The sequence below is a fragment of the Rattus norvegicus genome, chromosome 15, assembly GCF_021556685.1.
Source record: "Rattus norvegicus strain SHRSP/BbbUtx chromosome 15, alternate assembly SHRSP_T2T, whole genome shotgun sequence".
Lineage (NCBI taxonomy): Eukaryota > Metazoa > Chordata > Mammalia > Rodentia > Muridae > Rattus > Rattus norvegicus.
This window is the reverse complement of record NC_141548.1, coordinates 31966459-31988007: the sequence shown is the minus strand read 5'-3', so window position 1 is coordinate 31988007 and position 21549 is coordinate 31966459. Positions and strand designations below refer to the sequence as shown.

General features: G+C 52.8%; 2 protein-coding genes across 3 annotated transcripts; both read left to right on the top strand.

Annotated features, from left to right (window-relative positions):
- The first annotated feature begins 257 nt into the window (after positions 1-257).
- Positions 258-10543, top strand: Efs (embryonal Fyn-associated substrate). Of its 2 annotated transcripts, NM_001106033.2 has the most exon segments (6): positions 1195-1571; positions 6307-6585; positions 6781-6921; positions 7014-7733; positions 8002-8091; positions 9666-10543. In NM_001106033.2, coding segments are annotated over 6 exon segments (1683 nt in total). In that variant the 5' UTR covers positions 1195-1553; the 3' UTR covers positions 10101-10543.
- Positions 10544-14174: 3631 nt separating this feature from the next.
- Positions 14175-20687, top strand: Slc22a17 (solute carrier family 22, member 17). The gene is given in 10 exon segments (NM_177421.4): positions 14175-14411; positions 14543-15034; positions 15124-15227; positions 17359-17513; positions 18308-18473; positions 18648-18793; positions 18931-19036; positions 19201-19418; positions 19790-19901; positions 20057-20687. Coding segments are annotated over 10 exon segments (1884 nt in total). The 5' UTR covers positions 14175-14315; the 3' UTR covers positions 20346-20687.
- Positions 20688-21549: the final 862 nt, after the last annotated feature.

The following is a 21549-nucleotide window of genomic DNA, read 5'->3' as shown; positions in this document are numbered from 1 at the left end:
CCCAAGGGCCAGAATCTTTGTTCAACACCAGACTCCAAGCCAGTGACCCTCTGGATCTCCCCGGCTCACTCCCGCTGCCCCCTGCAAAGTCAGCGTGGTGAAACCTCCAGGACCCTGGCGCGGCGGAAGCAGCGCGTCCCCTCCCTCGGGAAAGACAGATGTGGGGCTAATGAAAGGGAGGCAGGGAGAGGCGTGGGGCTGGCGGGGGAAAGCGGGGGCGTGGCGGCCAGAGCGGAGCTCTCCAGAGCGCGCAGACCAGACCACCCCGCGGTCTGCCGCGCGGTCCCGAGGAGGAAGGTTCGGGGGAGAGGGGCCGGGCTGGGGCGCGCAGTTTGGCCCTAGGGTGGGGAGCTGAAACTCAACACCGCCTCGGGAAGGATCGTCCCCTTTCTCTGCAGCTTCCCCTTCCCCCTTCCTCCTCCCCCTTCTCTTAATCCCCTGGACTGAGCCCCTCGCGAGAGGAGTGGGCCCGAGGGGAGGGGAAAGAGCTTGCTGCGGGGAGCCGGAGCTCGGGCAGGGGAGGGAAAGGGGCGCCGAGTACAAGGGGTGAGCGGGGGCCACGAGCGACCCCGGACCTTTTCTAACCTTCAGTGTCCCCACCTCGACCCTAGGCAAGCCCATAGAACTGCCCTTCCCCTTCTCTGTTCCCTTTGCTCTGTGGCCTTTTTCTTCGTTCCCCAATACACCTGGAGCTTCCCCAAGCTTTGGGACTCGCCGAGGGCCGGGTCCAGGGTGTGTGAACGGGGACTTCGGTCAGTGGGGTGCCCGGGGCAGAGGGTGGTGCGCGCCCTTGAGCGCTGAGACCCAGAGGTGCCTCGCGGCCACCTCCAAGACCTGGCTGTGCTGAGCAGTGTGGCGGGGAGAGCCGGCCTCGGCGGGGGCCTGGGCAGACGGCCCAGCTCCACCGCCACGCGCTCTTAGGCCTTTGGCTCCGGCCTTTGCGCTGACTTGAGCGAGTTTGGCGACACTCGGTTCAGTTGTCGCTCCTCCTCCTTCCCCGCGGGTCCCGCCGCAGTGCCCCGGCTGCCAGGACCACAGCCCTGGGAGCACAGCTCTGCGCCGCTGGGGGAGGGTTGGCCCCTAGAGTCGCTCGTCCAGCTTAACCACTCAGGCGGCTTCTCCCAGCCCTCGGGGTTAGCCTGAGCTGCCTGGAGAGGCGTCGAAAGCAGCCACAGCTCCTGTCTCTTAGGCTGGGAAGTGAGCTTTACCCCATGTGTGTTCAGGAGGCCTTTGCGACTTGAGGCAGCAGCTGTGGGGGCCTGCAGCCCCGAAAGACCCTGGGGACAGTTTAGAGCGCGCCCCTTGGATGAGGTCCCGCAGCGACGCCCAGGCCCGCCCTACTCCTCCTCCTGCTTGGCCAAGCTGCCTCCTATTTGGAAAGTTTTGTGGGTTTTCTTTCTCTTCCTCCAACTTTGGGGGAGGCATCTCCTCAAGCGCTACAGCTTGGGGTGACCTTCTGGCTTGGAGGCCGGGAACCATGGTGTGGGGCACCCATCGCTGAGGTCAGAGAAACTGAGCCTAGCCTGAAGCAGGCGACCCTGGAGGCCAGAGCCATGGCCATTGCCACGTCGGTGAGTTCACCAGGGAAAGGAGGTTTGCCAGGCTGAGACCTCCAACCTGCTTTACTGTCGCGTTTATTTCTACCCACTCTGATCTCCTCTCCCACAAGCTGTGCCCTCTCTCTTTTGTTCCTTTCTCCGTCTCAGTCCTCGCCCCGTGTGCCTTCTGGTTCTGGGTTGGCCCCTCCTCCTCTCTCTCTAGTTTCTTTCTTTATAGTGGCTGTGGATAAATGGGGGTGGGGGGAGGGCGAGGGCGGAGTGTAACCCCATCCTATCTGCTCTTGCTGGGTGGAAACAGATGCCCACTGGGGGTTGGCAGGGGCTTGTAATTGGGAGGTACGTAAAAGGAGTTTTCTGACAAAGACCAGGAAGCCCAAGGAAAATGGAAGGCCAAGGAAGCCCAACTCTAAAGGATTGGGGGAAATGGAGACACAGGCACGTGAACAGGCAGGGGAAAATAATACAGAGGAGGAGAGATGATATCAGCCTGCCTCGGGTCACTTTCCGGTGACTGGGGACAAAAGACAGGGACAGTTGGCTTGTTGGAATTGTGGGAGGAGGCCTACCAGAAAGTGCAGTGGCACCCTGCCACCCCGAATAAGTCAGCCATTGCCTCACAAGTCAGCTGGGCCCCTAGGAGGAGGTAAAGCAGGAGTGATCACACCCAGTATCCATCATCCTATCAGCAGCTCTGGCCTGGGTTTAGGCAAAGCGCAAAGCATGGCCCCATTGGATAAAATTCAAACCTAATACTGGGAGGGGCTGTACAGCCGCACCTCTACTTTGTCTTGGAGTCTGTACAGCAAATCCATTCCTTCTCAGCTTCCCCAGCCCTTGCTGGGGATTCCCAGGGGAAAGCCAGGTTGCCCCCTGCTTTCCTGGACTCTGGCTATGGGAAGAAAAGTTACAAAAGTCAAAGAAAAGCCCAGAGCCACAGCACACCTTGAGGGTGGATCTGTTTTCCATTCCTTAGACAGAACCTTTTAGTCCTCTGCTGGCAGAACCTTTGGGAGTGCCAAAGCTGCTGCCAGGATCCTGGTGTTACTGCCACTTTTGAAGTCCAGAAGGTATTTGGGTGAGGGGTATTTATGCTAATGAAACTCACAGGATCATAACAATAGTAATAGTTACAGTTTACACACCTGGCCGCTGCACTAAACTTTGTCACAATCTTTTGATGCACTGTCTCACGCAGCTTAAAAGGACGTGTTATTCAACAATTGTAGATAAGGAAACTCTACAGTGGAGAAAACTAGAGTACAGAGATGTTTAAAATCTCCTTAAAGCCATCCAAGCAAGAAAGGGACTCAGCCCCAAGTCCGCCTGCACTTACAACTTTGTCTTTGATCACTGGCTAGATCCAGGATACTAATTTCTAGTTTTCAATCAGAAGGAAAGATGCAGGGGTTGGGGACATGGCTCGGTTGGTAAAGCACTTGCTGCATAAATTAAGGATCTGAGTTTGACCCCCAGCACCCACATAAAGAGCCACGTGCAGTGTACTCACCCAGCAATGGGGGTGAGGGGAGAAACGAGGATTCCAGAGGCTCGTCCAGCTCTGCTAGCTAAGTCAGTGAGCTCAAAGTTGAGAGTCTCTCAAAGGGAAAACAATGGAGCATGAGTAAGGAGGATCTCACCAACAACCACTGGCCTCCCCGTGCACGTGCACACATGTGGAGTACAGAGCCAGCCAGTGATCTGTATTGTCTGTTTAGCATGCTTTCTTCTTGTAGACGTGCTGCTTTTAGACGTCTCGTGATAATCAGAAATGGTGTGACGAAGGCCAGGCATGTAGGGCGACGTTTGCCTGGCTGCAAAGGGACCTGAGTTTGACCCCAGCATCTTTTTTTTTCTTTTTAAAGATTTATTCATTTATTATATATAAGTACACTGTAGCTGTCTTCAGACACACCAGAAGAGGGCATCGGATCCCACTACAGATGGTTGTGAGCCACCATGTGGTTGCTGGGAATTGAACTCAGGACCTCTGGAAGAGCAGTTGGTGCTCTTAACCGCTGAGCCATCTCTCCAGCCCCTGACCCCAGCATCTTGAAGAAGGAAGGGAGGAAGGGTAGTTGGTTGCTTAGGAGGAGAAGAAAGGAGCACAAGGGTTGCACAACTTGCTTCCTAGCACAAAACGGTCCCAGAGGAACAGCATCTCTGTGAGTGGAGCTTCTTCCTCCCTTACAGTCCAGCAGCATCCTCCTACAGCTGGACATTCGGTTGGTTATTTGATGACGATGATGCTTTTTATAGTACTAGAGGTTGAACCCGATGTCTCAAAACATCCTAGGCAAGCGTTCTACCACTGAGCTACACTGTCACGTACTCAGATTCCCGGCCTTTCTCTGTCTTTTGTTTTGTTTTGTTTTGTTTTTTGAAGCAAAGTTTTATATAGCCCAACCCTGATCCTTCTGCCTTCAGAAGTGCAGGGATAACAGGATACCTTCCACCATCCCAGTGGCTAAAGACAGACTCTAGAATCTTTTGGATGCTAAGATAACCACTCTACCAACTGAGTTACCTCCCCAGTACCCCAATCTTTTTCATATTGAGATAGGATCTTATAAGTTGCCCAGGCTGGCCTCAAACTTAATTATGTTTTTAAGATTTATTTTATTTATTATATATAAGTACACTGTAGCTGTCTTCAGACACACCAGAAGAGGGCATCAGATCTCATTACAGATGGTTGTGAGCCACCATGTGGTTGCTGGGAAGTGAACTCAGGACCTCTGGAAGACCAGTCAGTGCTCTTAACCACAGAGCCATCTCTCCACCCAGACCTCAAACTTTCAATCCTCCTGCTTTGGCTTCCCAAGCTGCTGAGATATAGGCCTCTACCACCAGACTCAGTTTAACCAAATACTTTATATTTGCTTACTTTACGTATGCATGTATCTGTGAGGGGTCTGTACATAAGAGTGCAGGTGCTCACGTGAGCTAGAGGCGTTGGACCCCTGGAACTAGATACAGGCAGTCGCAAGTCCTGCATTGTGACTGCTGAGAACCAAAGTTGGTTGGGTCCTCTGGAAGAATAGTATCCACTTTTAAACGCTGAGTCCCTGACTACAGATTTAACTAGTCCACATGGCTACCTGGCCAGCAGTGTCTAACTGGCTGCTCTCCAGGGTTTCTGGGTGAGCCGCACTGCCTGCGATCCTACTGGCAGGTAGTCATTTAGGGATTGCTAACTGAAGCTGAGTGTGCTCTGAATGGAGTTAGCTTAATTCTCCCAAAGGACTTTGTGAAACAGGAACACCGAGAGGAGTGAGAACCGAGGGAGGTTGAATACAGGAGCCCGTGTAAACACCTTACTCACCTCGGAGTCACTATCACTCGCTCGCTACTGCTGTGCTAATAACATGAAATTTTAAGCTAAAAGAAAAGGACAGGCTTTAGCAGGTAAAAGTGCTTGTTGCCAAGTCTGAGGACCAAGTTTAATCCCCAAAACTCACATGGTGGAAGGGGAGAACCGATTCCTGCAAGTTAGCCTCTGGCTTCCACATGTGCACTGTGGCGCGTGTGCGCGTGCGCGCGCGCACACACACACACACACACACACACACACACACACACACACACACAAAATGGTGTAAAAGTAAGCCACAGTGGATTCAGAAGGGCGATAGGGAGCACCCTGGAGAAGAGTACAAGCTCTGACATCAGAGTGTGCTCTTCTGGCCATGTCAGCCATGCCACTGGACCAAGCCTAAACCCGTGTGCCAGTTTTCTTCTGAAATGGAGATTCTGAGAATTAGATTTGGTGTAAAGACTTAAGAGTCTCTGGATACTTTATGTTTATGACTCGGTACCTAAGCTTATGCCCTTAATGGGGGAAAAGCTTAGGTTCTTGTCTAGACAGGTCTGCAGGCTGGCTTCAGACCTTCAAAGCAGTTCTCATGCTTCAGCTCTCCCAACTGCTGGGATTACAAGCACGAACTGTCACTCCCAGCTGTGCTCTGAACGCACATCCTATAGTATTTACACATTTCTCTTCTCCATGCTCCCGCAGCCTCTTCCGGTAGTGCTGTATTGGCTCAGGCTAAGAACAAAGCAACAGCTTCTAATTGTTTTCTTTCTCAAGTGTGCCTTAACACTTGGTCTAAATGTCTTCCAGGCTCCTTCAGAAAAATGGGTCTCTATAGTTACTTAATCTAACCTTTTACTCGGGGGAGTAATCACTGGAGGACAGAGGGAACATGGAAGTCTATGGCAGACGCTAGCAAGACCTCTTCATGTGCTTTAAAGAAATTCTTTAACAAATGTGTATTGAGGACCAGTTCTGAGTGGGACCCTATTGGAGGGGTCATGGAGTACAGCAGCCCTTGTTCTTATGAGGTTCATAATGTAATAGCAGACCTCAATAATAACAAAACCTAAGTAAAAGAAGGTGTTTTGAAGGAAACAGTGAGTGGAAGATCCAGGCACAGGGTGAGATGGGGAAGAGAGTAAAGAGAAGCCTCCTCCTTTGAGGAGACATTTTTCTCAGAACTGAGGGATGTAAAAGGATCAGTAAAATGGAATCAGGAAAGAGTACCTGGCGTAGAGGAGATATAAATGCAAAGGCACCAAGATGGAAAAGAGGAGGACTGTGCCCTCCATGACGCTGGCAAGGCAGAGCCTAATCAGGAGCAGCTGAATCAGGAGGGAGACTTTTTAGCTTGACTAGAAGGGGAGGCTGGTCTAGTTTCCACAGGAGCTGATCCGAGTGTGAGAACTGTTCTCCCCTAACCTCTCCCACCAGGCCCAGCTTGCCCGGGCACTGTACGACAACACGGCTGAGTCCCCCCAGGAGCTGTCCTTCCGCCGAGGGGATGTTCTACGGGTACTGCAGAGGGAGGGCGCTGGTGGACTCGATGGTTGGTGCCTTTGCTCCCTGCATGGCCAGCAGGGTATTGTCCCTGCTAACAGAGTGAAGCTCCTTCCTGCTAGCCCAGCACCCAAGCCTAGCCTCTGCCCAGCACCTCCCACCCAACCGGGCTCATCATGTCCCACCCCAGAGCGCGGCTGTGAGGAGCAGGAGGTAAGAAGTAGAGCCTCTCATCCGGGCCTATCGATCTTGACCCTTGACCTTTCACTGGTGGAAGTCTTTCTGCCACCTGCTTCTAAGCTCAGCAGAGGACGTGTGGAGGGAGGAAGCTAGAAAGTCTCTAAGTTCCTGAAGTTGCGTATCTGTTTCAGTGACTTCCACTGGCACACCCGCCTTTTCATCCCCTAGGTGTATGTGATACCACCACCAGCTCGACCCTGCTCTGCCTCAGGACTTCCAGCTAGATCCTGTTCGCCCTCTTCCGACTCCATCTACAAGGTCCCCAGAGTCAATGGGATACAGCTGACTGCCCCCAGAGATGTGGGAGAGGTGAGACTTCTGTGTACGTACGTTGGGTGAGGGCCAGAATTCTTGGGTAGTCTGCCGCTGAGCTGAAGGCTAATGCTGATCCCTCCCACCAGGTCTATGATGTGCCTCCCAACATCCTCCGGGCTCCCTCCAATTGCCCCTATGATTCCCCAGCCTCCTTTTCCTGTCCTGCGACCCCAGTTGTCCCACAGCCCCCTGGAGAGGATGAAGCTCCCTATGATGTGCCTCTGGCCCTGAAGTCACCTGCAGAGATGGAGCCTGACCTGGAGTGGGAAGGGGGCCGGGAGCCAGGGCCTCCCCTTTACGCTGCCCCTTCCAACCTAAAGCGGGCCTCTGCCCTGCTCAACCTGTACGAAGCACCTGAAGAACTACTGGCAAACGGAGAAAGCCGGGATGCAGATGAAGGCATCTACGATGTGCCTCTGCTGGGGCCAGAGCCACCGTCACCAGAGCCCCCAGCAGCTTCTTCCTCCGCCGACCCGGACACTGTGGCCCAGCTTCTGACCAGAAGCCCTCCACCCCAACATAGGCCCAGACTACCATCCACTGAGAGCCTGTCCCGCCGCCCTCTGCCTGCCCTCCCGGTCTCTGAGGCTCCTGCTCCTTCTCCAGCACCTTCTCCTGCCCCAGGCCGAAAGGGCAGTATCCAGGACAGGCCTCTTCCCCCTCCCCCGCCCTGCCTGCCCGGTTATGGGGGCCTCAAACCGGAGGGAGATCCAGAGTGCAGGGAGGTAGACAGTGATTCAGGAGGCCCTCACAATGAATATGAAGGCATCCCAATGGCCGAGGAATATGACTATGTGCATCTGAAGGTGAGATCCTGGGCAACCCCACCAGAAGGGTCTCCCTATCTCTGTCCCTTTCTCCTGGCCTCCTGCCCAGTTGCTTGGGTCTCTAGCACTAGCCCACAGCACTCGAGTGAATGCCACATGCCCTAATCCCGCATGCCAGTGAATAGCTGTCCCCTGCAGGGCAAGGACTCTGATGCTGGGAACACTTTCCTGATGGACTGTGCACCAGAGGCAACAGGGGCCTGTATTCAGCTCCCTTCCCTAACACTGACGAGTGATCCCTCTGCAGGGTGTGGATAAAGCTCAGGGTTCTAGACCCCTGGATAACGCTTTCCCAGCGGATCCTGAACTGCTGGAGAGGGGACTGGTGGAACAGAAGGTAAACCCAGAGGGGTGGGACTAGAACTTGGGGAGTGGGTATACCAAGCCATCGGTGAGATAGGGTGGGCAGGGCTAAATGCACGGGAAGCAAGGACAGAGCAGAGAGGAGCTGGGAGTCAACAGGAGGTGCTGGAACATAGAAGAGTCTATTGGGATTCAGGAAGACAGGAAAGACTGTGCTCAAAGGAAGTTGGGTAACCAGGAGAGCTGAAAGAATTTCTGGGCAATGGATCAAAGCTGGCCAGGTGACTTCTCTCCAGCAGTGAATTTCTGGGTTCCTAAGAGACTGGCTCCTAAGCTGGTCTCCACCAGCGATTAACCTGGGGTTCTATAGCAACTGGACCTCCAATCTTTCTGGACCGCCAAAGTGAGGCAGTTTCCACTATACCAGATCTTAGCCAGAGGCCAGAGGGACATAATATAGTCTCCCCCATTCCTTAGGTATTTCCCAAGTAGCCCCCATTCGTCAGGTACTGTCCGAGTGCTGGAAGGCTGCCTGGGCCGTCACGGTCACAGGTAATGTCCTCGTGGTGCTTAAACTGAATGCAGTATGCTGTGCTAAGCCAATTCGACATTGTATCCCAGTGTTTACAGTAGCTTTCGGAAATACAGGCTAGACCTGCACTATTAATACAGGTATCTCATGGCTTTTGAGCACCCGGAACGTGGCTAGTCTGAGTTAAATGAGATATATATCACGAGTCTGGTGGGATGGTTCAGTGGACAGAGGCCAAATGAGATGGAATATCAGGGTTACTTTCGTTGCTATTGTCAGGCAGAATCTCACTGTGTAGCATCGACTGACTTTGAACTCAAAGCAAGTCTCCTCCTATCTCACGCTCTCCAGAGCTGCCCAGCTCAGATCTGATTTTGAGGAGTTGGTATGGATTGATTACATACAGATGCTCTGAGTTCTTAAAATTTGGATGTAGATAACAATTTTAGGATTTTTTTTTTTTTTTTTTTGCATTTGTTGTTTCTGGAGACAGGGTTTCTCTGTGTAACCCTGGCTGTCCTGGAACTCACTCTATAAACCATGCTGGCCTCGAATTCAAGAGATCCTCCTGCCTCTGCCTCCCGAGTACTGGGATTAGAGGTGTGCACCACCACTGCCCGGCTACATTTTCTACTTTTTTATGTGGCTAATTAAAGATACATATGAAACGGCTTGCATTGTGCTCACGTCGGGCAGTATAGAGCTACGCTCCCTGGCTTGCTTAGCTTACTGCAATTTGTTTTCTTGGCGCTGGGAAGCAAGTCTAAGCCGTACACACACTAGGCAGGTCCGAAATGAAGAGCCCCATCCCCTAGCACTAGGCTACTCTGAGATAAGGATCCAAGGAAGTTCAGAGACTTCTCTGAAGTTGCCTGAGATTATTCGAATTTAGATCTTTCTGGAATCAGCTCTGGGCACTTTATTGCTGTCTCTGTCTACGTTCTTTGATGCTGAGAAAAGATACAGGGATTGCACTCAATAAAGAAAAACAGAGGGTGGGGGAGGAAGGGAGGGGCAGCAGGAGTGTTAGTGACATTGATCACTTTGCCCTCGATGACCTTCTTCTCCATCCACAGGAAGCCCTGTCCCCAGAGGAGCCACTGGTCCTGTCCACTGGAGATCTACAGCTTCTGCACTTCTATGCGGGGCAATGCCAGAGCCACTACTCAGCTCTACAGACTGCTGTGGCAGCTCTCATGTCCAGTACCCAGGCCAACCAGCCGCCATGTCTCTTTGTGCCCCACGGCAAACGAGTGGTGGTGGCTGCCCACCGCCTGGTATTTGTTGGGGACACCCTAGGCCGGCTGGCAGCCTCTGCACCTCTCCGAGCACAGGTGGGGGCTGCAGGTACAGTGCTGGCCCAAACCTTGCGGGCCACTGTGCTTGCTGTCAAGGGGGCCGCCTTAGGTTACCCATCTGACACTGCGGTCCAAGAGATGGCGCGATGTGTGGCAGAGCTTGCAGGGCAGGCCCTACGCTTCACCACCCTACTCGCTGGCCTGCTCCCCTGAGGGCCTGTTCGTCCAGCCTTACCCTCCCTGCCTGCCAGAGCCCTGCGCTCCGGCTAGAGGTTCATCTCTTGGTCATTTTAGCCACCCACCGAGGCATCTCTTCCCCCATACCTACTGCTTTTTGTATGAGCCATTTTGTATAAATTATTTATATTTAATATTTCTTGCTTTGTCCAGGCAGGCAGCAGGCCATCTGGGGTAGGGAGGGACTGGATTCTCCTCATCATCCTGGGTGGAGGTCGCTGTACTGCCTTCTGCCTTTGGGAGTTTGGAACACAGAAAATCAGGAGGCTGAAACTTGGCACCACCACACTGAGCCTCTCTCCTGTATCTTGGCTGAAGATGACAATGTTAAGAGCCTGGGAAACACTGGAGAGCTTCTCCCCTCACAAGTCAGGAAAGCATGGCATGCACCTCAATAAAACCTGCCTTATGGTTCCTGACTCTGCTTCTTGAAAGCCTGAGGGGAAAGGCCTGGCGCCCTTCCCCATTCCTGTGGGAACCACACTTCAAGGAATGATTTTGCTCCTTAAAGACCTATTCAAGACCTTGTCCTCAGCTCCTGCAAAGGGTACATAGTGAGTATACTCTTCTAGCAAACCCGGGATAGACAAAAAAAAAAAAAAAAAAAAAAAAAAAAAACCAAAAAACAAAACAAAAAAAAAAAAAAAAAAAGCTAGCTAGCCAGGTATCACACTGCGTACCTTAAATTCTGTCACTTGGGAGGCAGAGGCAGGTGGCTCTGGATCTGTGAGTTAAAGGCTAGCCTGGCCACACTGTGAGACCCTGTCTAAATAAGTTGCTGGTGATGGAAATCAGCGGGTGATATGAGGAGACTAGAAGAGAGCAACTAGAGAAGGAGTCTGGGTCAGGAAAGCCGGGAGGTGATGCCTGAACTGACATGGGACAAAAGAACCCAGACGGCTCTGTGACTAGTGCTTGCAGACTTCGTTGTCACACAGTGTCATTAAATAGGTGCAATGTGGAGGATTTGACCACAACAACCTCAAAAGGTACCACAACCACGAAGCTAACCTCAGTTCCTCCCACCCCCTAGGTCACCTATAGCCAACCAAAAGGCTGCTGCAGGTCGATCAGGCTTCCTCAGGGGCGCTTTCCCCAGACTCCTCTCACTTAGAAAAGCCAAGACTAGACGAATGCAACAGGTTAGAAGTCCTCGGAACATTAATGAGAAGACAGCCCATGGCTTAAATGATGTTCAGTCTAGCCATTAACCATAAGAAGGTAACTATCAGTCTAGCCGGTAACCACAAGAAAGTAACCATCAGTCTAGCAAGTAACCACAAGAAGGTAACCATCAGTCTAGCAGGTAACCATAAGAAGGTAACCATCAGACTAGCCGGTAACCACCAGAAGGTAACCATCAGTCTAGCCGGAAACCACAAGAAGGTAACCCCCACTTTGGTTTTGTTCCCCCAAGACCCTGGCTTAGTAGCACCAGGGCACATCAAGTTTTAATCATAATGTTTGGATCTTGGCACCCCTAAACTTTTGCCTCTTCAAGTTTAAGCATTTTTCTCATCCTACTTGAGGGAAAACATTTTCAGATTTGGGGGCCAACAAATTCACTCCTGTACATCGAAGGTCATTCCTATCTTCCAGATAGGCTTTCCAGAAAGAACCCTTAGAGTCTTCGGTTCAGATATTAGATGTGTCATGTTCTCTGTGTGTGAGTAAGTCACGCCAGCCCCTCTTGTCTGTAGCTTTAGTATGAGTGATCAAAATGGTCTTGCAGGGCTTTTGAAAACAAGAAAATACTTAAATTAAAGAATCATCGGGGTTGGGGATTTAGCTCAGTGGTAGAGCGCTTGCCTAGCAACTGCAAGGCCCTGGGTTCGGTCCCCAGCTCCGAAAAAAAAAATTAAAAAAAAAAAAAAGAATCATTAAATTGGGCAACCACACATCTTTAATCCCAGCACTTTGGAAACAGAGACAGGTCAACATAGTGAGACCATGTCTCAAAAAAACAAACAACATTAAAGAAACATTATTCCAAGATAAAGAGAAGGATGGAGATCAACTGGTCCCAGGGAGCTCAGGCTATAAGAGATAGTGATTCTGAAAGACACGAGGTGTGTGGGGGGAGGGGGGAGGGTGTTCCAAGGTCACTTGCAGTAGAAAAGAACTGTATTTGGAAATTTTCTGAACAGAGGAAGTAATGAAGCTGTGATTCTGTGGCGCAGGCTTCCGTTGCGTTTGTAGGAGAAGTGAAAGATTGCCGAGACTTGATACTCCTTGCTGGGTTTTCCTGGGGTTGAGGATGAAATACCTAGCAAACGTTACATCTCTAAGAGGAATAACCATGAAAATACCTAACTTCAATACCCATATATGTCCAGGTATCTGGTTGAAAATTATGGTTCCTGGGTCTGGATGAGGCCAAGATTTGTGCATTTTTAGCAACCTCTCAAGTGGTGTGGATGCCGTGGGTCCATCAGCCACACTTTGGATAGCACGTCGGGTCAGGGTTGCTTCTCTGAGGCAAAGATGCTTGAACTGAAAGCCACAGGATGTGGGAACCTTAAAGGAGAAGCCTTTAGGCCTTGGAACCAGCTTGTGCAAAGGCCCTCGGATGCTGGAAAAATGAAGAGAGCCAGCCAGGTGGTCGGAATGAAGAGTGGGCAGAGAGGTGGAATGTAGCTACGGCATCATGTGACCAGGCATGTAGGCCCACGTGTGAATTGTCTAGAGTAGTTTTCCTGGTAAGAGACGTCACTGAAGGCAGCTGAGTAAGAAAGAGATGAAATCAGGCCTCCGTTTGTGACCCTAGCATGGTGGGTCAGCGTGCAGACCTGTCTGGAAATGACTCTTTTCTCCAGAACTGATGAAAAGATGGAAGGACAAGAATGCTCAGGTTATCCTCTGACCGTCAACCAACGCAGCCTGGCATGTACACATACACATCATGCACTTACACGGCAATACATTTTTAAAAAATTAAGCACCTGCATTTTTAAAAAGATCATTCCATCTGCACCATAAATAACATGGAGAGAAGCAAGAGTGGACCCAGAACATCAGTCGGGAACTAAGGGTCCCACAGCACATGCTAAGTGGAGAACTGTGGAAGAGTTTTATAAGGGCCTTGGCATGAGATGAAGGCATTCCAAGGGCACACACCAAACAACGGGCCGTAGGTGGATGGTGAGGGTGCCATTCTCTCAGAGAGGGAAGCATTAGAAGACACCCAGATTACGGGGAGGGTGTTGCATGATTGTGCTCTTGGGGCCTCTAAGAGACATTCACGCATATGTGGGGCTACCAAGAGGTTGCTTCACTGACTCGGGACCCTGAGAAGAGGTGGGAATAGGAATCAGGTCTTGTCTGGGCCGATGGTGTCTAATCCAGATAGCAGGGAGGTAACGGTATGAGATGGGAAGGTATAAACGCTGAAGAGGAGGAGGAGGAGGAGCATGTGACGACCATGGAGAAATGAAGAGAAGAAAAAAGCCACAAGGTGAGACTTGGCAGTCAAGGGAGGAAGTTTAGAAGAGGTGGTCAGCAGTGCCAAACGTGTGGAAAATGGTGATCCAACCAAGTTAGGTGTGGGGAAACGTAGACTTGTTCCCCTGAGGAGAACGGAAGCTGAAGAGCAGAAGCAAGGTGCCAACAGATCCCTCCATCTGCATAAACCATACCGCAATTACTGAATTACACGGTCGCCTCCTCTAGAAACCACCTCTAAGGGCATTTTGTCCACCCTATAATCCTTCGGGCCTCACGCACTGCCTAGGATACAGTAGGCACTTAATACATTTTATCGATAAAATTAATGTGGAAGGGTGGAGAGCAGATGGATGAATGAGTGACGGGGAAGAACTGGAATAAAGGAGGAATCTAAGGCGTTTGTCCCCGCAATATCCTTCACCTTTTTTCTAAACCGCAATGGCCTGCAGCCCCAAAAAACAAACGACGGAGACCCCAGCCCCTCCTTCCACGGGGGCCTTGGCCCCCCCCTTTATCTCTGACGAACAGTCTGGACCCAGGTTCTGCTGACGTGGGAAGGGGAGGAGAGTCTGGAGGAAGGGGAGGGGAAAGCAGCGCAGCGACCGTAGAGACGGAGGAGGCGCCCGCGGCTGCAGAGCTGCAGAGCGGGGTCTCCCGGCCCTCGGCGTCCCAGCCCTTTGCACATAGCTGGGCCAGACAACAACTCATTCTCTCGGCGCGGCCGTCAGGGCCCCAGCGGTCGGCAAGCTGGCTCCCCGAGTAGCCACCGGGACCCCCGAGCCCAATGGCGGGGGCGGCAACAAAATCGACAGCACCGTGGAGATCGCCCCCGGCGCCAATGGAGTAAGTGTCTGTGCCCCGGGGCTTCCGGCGACCTCTCCCCGCCCGTGCCGCGCGCCCCGCCTCCCACCCGCGGCCCCCGCGTGCCCGCGGCCTCCCCCGCCTCACCTTCTCTCCCCCACCCCTCGCCACAGCAGGTCGGGAGCCTCGGAGATGCGGTCCCCCCCGAGCAGCTGCAGGGTGAGCGGGAGCGCCGGCGGGAGGGGGAGGGCGACGCGCTGGGCAGCAGCCTGTCGCTGGCCGCGCCCCCGGGCCCCCTCAGCTTCGAGGCTCTACTCGCCCAGGTGGGGGCCCTGGGTGGCGGCCAGCAGCTGCAGCTCGGCCTGTGCTGCCTGCCCGTGCTCTTCGTGGCGCTGGGCATGGCCTCAGACCCCATCTTCACGCTGGCGCCCCCGCTGCACTGCCACTACGGCGCCTTGCCCCCCAACGCTTCGGGCTGGGAGCAGCCCCCCAACTCCAGCGGCGTCAGCGTCGCCGGCGCAGCCCTAGCAGCCAGCGCCGCCAGCAGAGTCGTCACCAGTACGGACCCCTCGTGCAGTGGCTTCGCCCCACCGGATTTCAACCACTGCCTGAAGGACTGGGACTACAACGGACTGCCCGTGCTCACCACCAATGCCATCGGCCAGGTGAGGCGGCCGGGCGGGACCTGGAGTGGGAGCGGGCCAGGGCAACGAGGACCCGGCCTCATGCGACTGCACCACTCTCACGTCCCCAGTGGGATCTGGTGTGTGACCTGGGCTGGCAGGTGATCCTGGAGCAGATCCTCTTCATCTTGGGCTTTGCCTCCGGCTACCTGTTCCTCGGTTACCCCGCGGACAGGTGAGGATGTTGTGGGGGGGGAGGTAGGGCTGATAGAAAAGAGGGATTGCTGACAGAGCTAGCCCAAGCAGCTGGGTTTGCAAGAGGACACGGATGGTTCCCTTGTCTACACTCGGCAGTCTCCTCTGGACTCCTGTGTAACTACTGTTTCGTCCCCCATCAAGAAATACACCTTCTATACCCACTTCCACACAAGGAAATGACCTCACACTCGTGACCTATTACTCCAGTCCCTCTCAGAAGATCTGTAGCCATCAGACAGTGGCTTCATCTCAAAAGTTAACAAGCGATTCTTCGGCCAAAACATTTCATGTCCCATCTCCCTCTCGGTGCCCTTACTATCCTAGATTCAATCTTCACTGGCTAATAGCTGACTCGTCTCGGTGGCCACATTACTAAAACTTAAATGTTAATTCCAGAATATAACCAGCTCTATTCCCATTGGCCGATAAGTCAAGTTCAGGAACGGACGACCCCATCTCTGACCAGGGCCCCATCCCCTACACTTGAACACTCTGTAGTAACTCTTCAGAGTGTAGCTAGATACACTCTGAAGTAACACTTCCTGCCAATGCACCATGGAGCTCCGACTCGGGGAGAGCCTCACAAACCAACAGTTCTATCTTCATGACTGGCCAGAGCTTTCAGATCCTCTTGGACCCAAACTCCCACTTCCACATATCAGTGGGATCTCATCTAAAGAGCAGGGGTTCATCCTGCTAACTACTAACCCTCTGGATAGATCCATCCTTATCGCCTCTGCTGCTGAAAACCAGGACCACCACATGTGGTCTACAGTCCTGCCTGAGTGATTCGTAAGTTAATACTTAAATAGTGGTCAGGTTCCTGAAAACCAGTAGCCATCTTCACTACTTAATAACCACATACACCCGTGGGCCAGTGGCCCTAAACCCGCAGAGAGATAGCCTACCCCCAAGCCTCAGAAGCCTCTTTCCTATGGAATAGTGGCCTCATTCTCAGTGACGGATAATTTAGTCACAGTCAGAAGCCTTAACCACATTAATCAAATCAGCTCATCACCATGAAAAATAGCCTTAACCAAGCACCATGACTTTGTCTGTGTTCATCCCCCAAGGACCGTTCCTCACCTCCCAGCAATGAGTAGCTTAGTAGCCCTGTCCTTGTTGGCTTGAGATCAGTGACCATCATCAGCTTCCAACAGCCACCATAGCCAGTGGCATCTCCCTATCCGAGGTGTCTCTTCTCATACATTAACCTAGTTGTCCCCATTGGCACCCACCAACCTACACTAAGACCTTCAACTGTTCCACCACTAAAGAATCAATTCTCCAAAAATAAGTATTCTAGTCCCGTGGATTAATAGACCCAGTCTCCTGAATCAGTAGCTCCTCTCCTGACCAAGGGGCTCATCTCATTGCCTACCCAAGCCCCAACTTTATGAACAGTGGCCTTATCCCCAAAGGACAACAGCTGTGTCTTCGCTGATGAGTAAATAGCATTTGCATATACAAGTAGCCACTGGGTACTTCCCAGATCAGGTGTTCCCCCTGCATAGATCCGTGACACCCAGCACCTCTGACTGATCCCGGTGATCTGAGCAAGACAAGATCTATCCCCTTTCACGAAAGCTTCTACCAACAAGGATGAAGGCCCCAAGCCCCCTAAGCAGGATCTCATTCTCCTCCCCTCATGTTGATCTCACACCCAAGGTTAAATGTCCTAATCTCTGACAGATAGCCCTGTCCTCAGGAGTTATGACGAACGATAGCTAGAGCCCATTGCCCAGTAGTGGACATCACGTATGCATAGCCCCCTTCACTGTCACCTGCCATCTTTTCTCTTTCTCTCTTTCTCTTCCTCTCCTTTCAGTTTTATATAAGGTCTATATGTGTAGTAGTCTTGGCTGCCCTGGAACTCCTGAGGGTGGCTTTGAAGTCATACAAATCCGCCTGCCTCTGCTTCTGCCTCCCAAGGGCTGGGATCAGAGGTGTGCACCACCACAACCACTTTGCCGTCTTTTCTGGCTTCCTTACAATTCCTGCTCCCTGCATCTCATCCTCATCTCAGCTCTGAAGGAGGCAGCTAGGCTCCGTCTAGTACCTCCTCTGTCAGGGAGTCCCGGTGGCCAGCAGCCCTCCCTACTTTCCAGGTTTGGCCGTCGTGGGATTGTACTGCTGACCTTGGGGCTCGTGGGCCCCTGTGGAGTGGGAGGAGCTGCTGCGGGCTCCTCCACGGGCATAATGACTCTTCGATTCCTCCTGGGCTTCCTGCTGGCTGGCGTTGACCTTGGTGTCTACCTGATGCGTAAGTGGCCCCTGCCAGAGAACTCTGCCTTGGCTCTCGTGCCTACCTTTCTGCATCTCCAGGTCATAGGTCATTCCCACCACCCCTGGGTCCCAGATTTCAGCTGTCCGGTTTCTCAGCTGTCTTCCTGCCCAGGCCTTTTAAATGATCCAGGCAGGGGGTCCTGCTGTTTCCTTCTCACACCGTCCTCCCACTTCTGTAATCTTTAAAATCCTGACCTGGCCTTACTTTTGTCAGGGAATAGAGCCTCGTTTTAAAAACTGAAATATTGGGGGTTGGGGATTTAGCTCAGTGGTAGAGCGCTTGCCTAGCAAGCACAAGGCCGCCCTGGGTTTGGTCCCCAGCTCCGAAAAAAAGAAAAGAAAAAAAAAACTGAAATATTGACCATATGTGGCAGCATACTGTACTGCCAGTACTTGGGAGACTGTGGCAGGAAGGTTGTGAGTCCAAGTGAGACCTTGTCTCAAATCCCATCCTAAGTGAAATCCTGAGAAGTTTGTGTGACCTTGGACAAGGGTCAACATGAAGGTCAAATAAGAGACGGAATATAAAAAGACTTGCAAACCAAGAATCTTGAGCACCCAGGCGGCTCTGAGCCTGAAGTCTAGCTAGGTTTGAGGAGGAGTAGGTGTAGGCTCCTCCTCCTTGCCACCCAGAGGTCAGTTTGCGGTAGGGGATGGCTGCAGCCTCTGCTGGGGCCTGACTTCGCTTTCTGTCCTTTCCTCCCCTCCCTCTCCTCTTCTCTCTCACACCTCCTTATTCCCTGGCTCTCCTCCCTTCATCTGTATCTCCAGGCCTGGAGCTGTGCGACCCAACCCAGAGGCTTCGGGTGGCCCTGGCAGGGGAGTTGGTAGGGGTGGGAGGGCACTTCCTGTTCCTGGGCCTGGCCCTTGTCTCTAAGGACTGGCGGTTCCTGCAGCGAATGATCACCGCTCCTTGCATCCTCTTCCTGTTTTATGGGTCAGTATCACCCTTCACCTCTGGCCTGGTTCTTGCCATCTTTATCTCCAGCATAGCCCATAGTCCAGAAACCACTCCTCACCACCAACTGCCCGGTCCCTCAGAGGTGGTAGCCTCCCGTCCCTTCATCCAGAGAAAGAGGGCTTTAAATCCACTCTACCACCCTGCCCGTAGCTGGCCCGGTCTGTTTCTGGAGTCCGCACGGTGGCTGATAGTGAAACGGCAGATTGAGGAAGCCCAGTCTGTGCTGAGGATCCTGGCTGAGCGAAACCGGCCCCATGGCCAGATGCTGGGAGAAGAGGCCCAGGAAGCCCTGCAGGGTGAGAAGCATGGGGGTCCCCGTCTGTGATGACTTCCGTGTGGTTGTAGCTGTGCCCCATCCAGGGTCTCCACCTCGATGTGGGAGCCCACGGGGGGTCTCAGCTGTTTCTAACGGCTCCTCTCTTTCCCCCCAAAGAGCTGGAGAATACCTGTCCTCTCCCCACAACGTCCACCTTTTCCTTCGCCTCCCTCCTCAACTACCGAAACATCTGGAAAAATCTGCTTATCCTGGGCTTCACCAAGTGAGCCTGGCTGTCTGAACTGAGGGCCAGGCCAGTAGCTGGGATAGGGGCTGGTTGGGAGTGGGGAGCCCCTTGAAAGCCTGCAGAGGATGAAGCGGGGGGGGCGGGGAGGCTGCGGATTGGGGTTCAGACGCTGTTCTTTGATTCCCCGACCTGTTGCACAGCTTTATCGCCCATGCCATTCGCCACTGCTACCAGCCTGTGGGAGGAGGAGGGAGCCCATCAGACTTCTACTTGTGCTCTCTTCTGGCCAGCGGCACAGCAGCCCTGGCCTGCGTCTTCCTGGGGGTGACCGTGGACCGTTTCGGCCGTCGGGGCATCCTGCTTCTCTCAATGACTCTCACGGGGATTGCATCCCTGGTCTTGCTGGGCCTGTGGGATTGTGAGCATCCTCTCTTTTCCACCTCGTGGGCCCAGTAAGGGACTCTCAACAGAGGTGTCTCGGAAAGGCATGGGCCTTCCAAGACGTAGACCCTTCCCAGACTGCTGCCCAGTTGTGTAAATTTATCTCTCCCTCCATTCCGTTACTGATGCACCAGAGCCCAAGGAGCCTGAAGCAGAGGGTTTGAGACCCGAGAGATATTTTTTTTTTCTTTTTTTCGGAGCTGGGGACCAAACCCAGGGCCTTGCGCTTGCTAGGCAAGCGCTCTACCGCTGAGCTAAATCCCCAACCCCGAGACCCGAGAGATTAATATGGGAGACTAGGCTGGGCGTGAGCTCCCCACCTCCATTCATAGACCTTTTGGTCCCCAGATCTGAACGATGCTGCCATCACAACCTTCTCGGTCCTCGGACTCTTCTCCTCCCAAGCTTCTGCTATCCTCAGTACCCTCCTTGCTGCTGAAGTCATCCCCACCACTGTCCGGTAAGGAGAGGGGTGATGGCAGGGGAAGAAGGGCCAGCCAGGCCTTGAGAACTTTGGCTGAGGTAGAGATGAAGGATGCAGAAAGGAAGCTGTCAGGGGTAGAGCTGAGGTGAGGCTCACAGCTATAGGCTCAGTGCCTTCTCCCCGTTTCTCAGGGGCCGTGGCCTGGGCCTTATCATGGCACTTGGGGCGCTTGGAGGGCTGAGCTGTCCAGCTCAGCGCCTCCACATGGGCCATGGAGCTTTCCTGCAGCATGTGGTACTGGCGGCCTGTGCCCTCCTCTGCATCCTTAGCATCATGCTGCTGCCAGAGACCAAGCGCAAGCTTCTGCCAGAGGTACTCCGGGATGGGGAACTGTGCCGTCGGCCTTCCCTGCTGAGGCAGCCACCTCCTAACCGCTGTGACCATGTCCCCCTGCTAGCCACTCCTAATCCTGCCCTCTAAGCAGCCTCTGAGCCTGGTGGGAGGCTGGCCATTTAGAAAGGTGACGGAGGGCTGGCTAGCAAGATAGACGGAGAGGCAAGGCCACCCTGTACATACAAAAGGCTCCAAGGCGCCTCACGCCATCTAGGAGAGCTCAGAGTGCCATTCCCAACCCCCTCTCCTCCCCGCTGCTTTCTGTTCACTTCATCAGCAAGAGTCAGGACGGGGATAGCATCTCGCTATAACCGTTAGGTCTGGGATCCATCCTATGCCCAAAGACATTTTCCCAGACCTTGCTCTTTCTCGCTCTTCATTCTGTTTCAATAAAAGACATTTTGAATAAATGAGCATATCATAGCCTGGGCTTCCCTCCCTTTTGTTGTCCTTTTATCTCTTGGGGAAAGGCCTTCTTCTGTGGAGGAAGCCAGTAACAACATCGCCTTTCTCACTGTGCCCTGCCCTGAAATGTCACTCACTGCCTGCTCTGGGCCAGGACCCTGCTAGGTGCTTCACGCTTTGTCTCTCTTTATTCTTACAACTGCAAGGTAGGTGTTTGGAGCAATTAAGGTTGTGTTGTCGGGAGCTATCAGAATTAACTTTAGTTGCTAGAGAGATGGTTCAGTGCCAAAGAGTGCTTGCTGATCTTCCAGAGGCCCTGAGTTTGGTTCCCAGCACCTTGTGCGTCTGCTCACAACTGCCTGTAACTCTAACTCCAGGAATCTCACACCCTCCAAAAGCACCCACATGCGTATACTTATAACGAGCGTGTGCATTAAGATAAGATAATCTCTCTCTTTTTTTTTTTTTTTTTTTTTTTTTTTTTTTGGAGCTGAGGACCGAACCCAGGGTCTTGTGCTTGCTAGGCAAGCGCTCTACCACTGAGCTAAATCCTCAACCCCAAGATAATCTCTTTCATTGACAGTGGTGTACTTAAAAGGGGAATGTATCCAATGTGGAACAGGTTAAAGTGGGAGCTCAGTGTGGAGAAGCAAGTGTGTATAGCACGGGCAGGCCTCTGCAGGAACTCCAGTAGGATGCCTTCCGGGAAGCCCCGTGCAGGTCCTCTTAAGTAACACGCTGTTCCACTCCTAATACCGAGGGACATGAAAAAGGAAAGAAAATCGCAGTTAGGGCAGGACTGGGTGTTTTGAAAATGAGCAGTGGCTGTCAACCATTAACTCTTACAGTAGGGAGACTGTGCTTGAGGACTTCATAACTTGTCCGG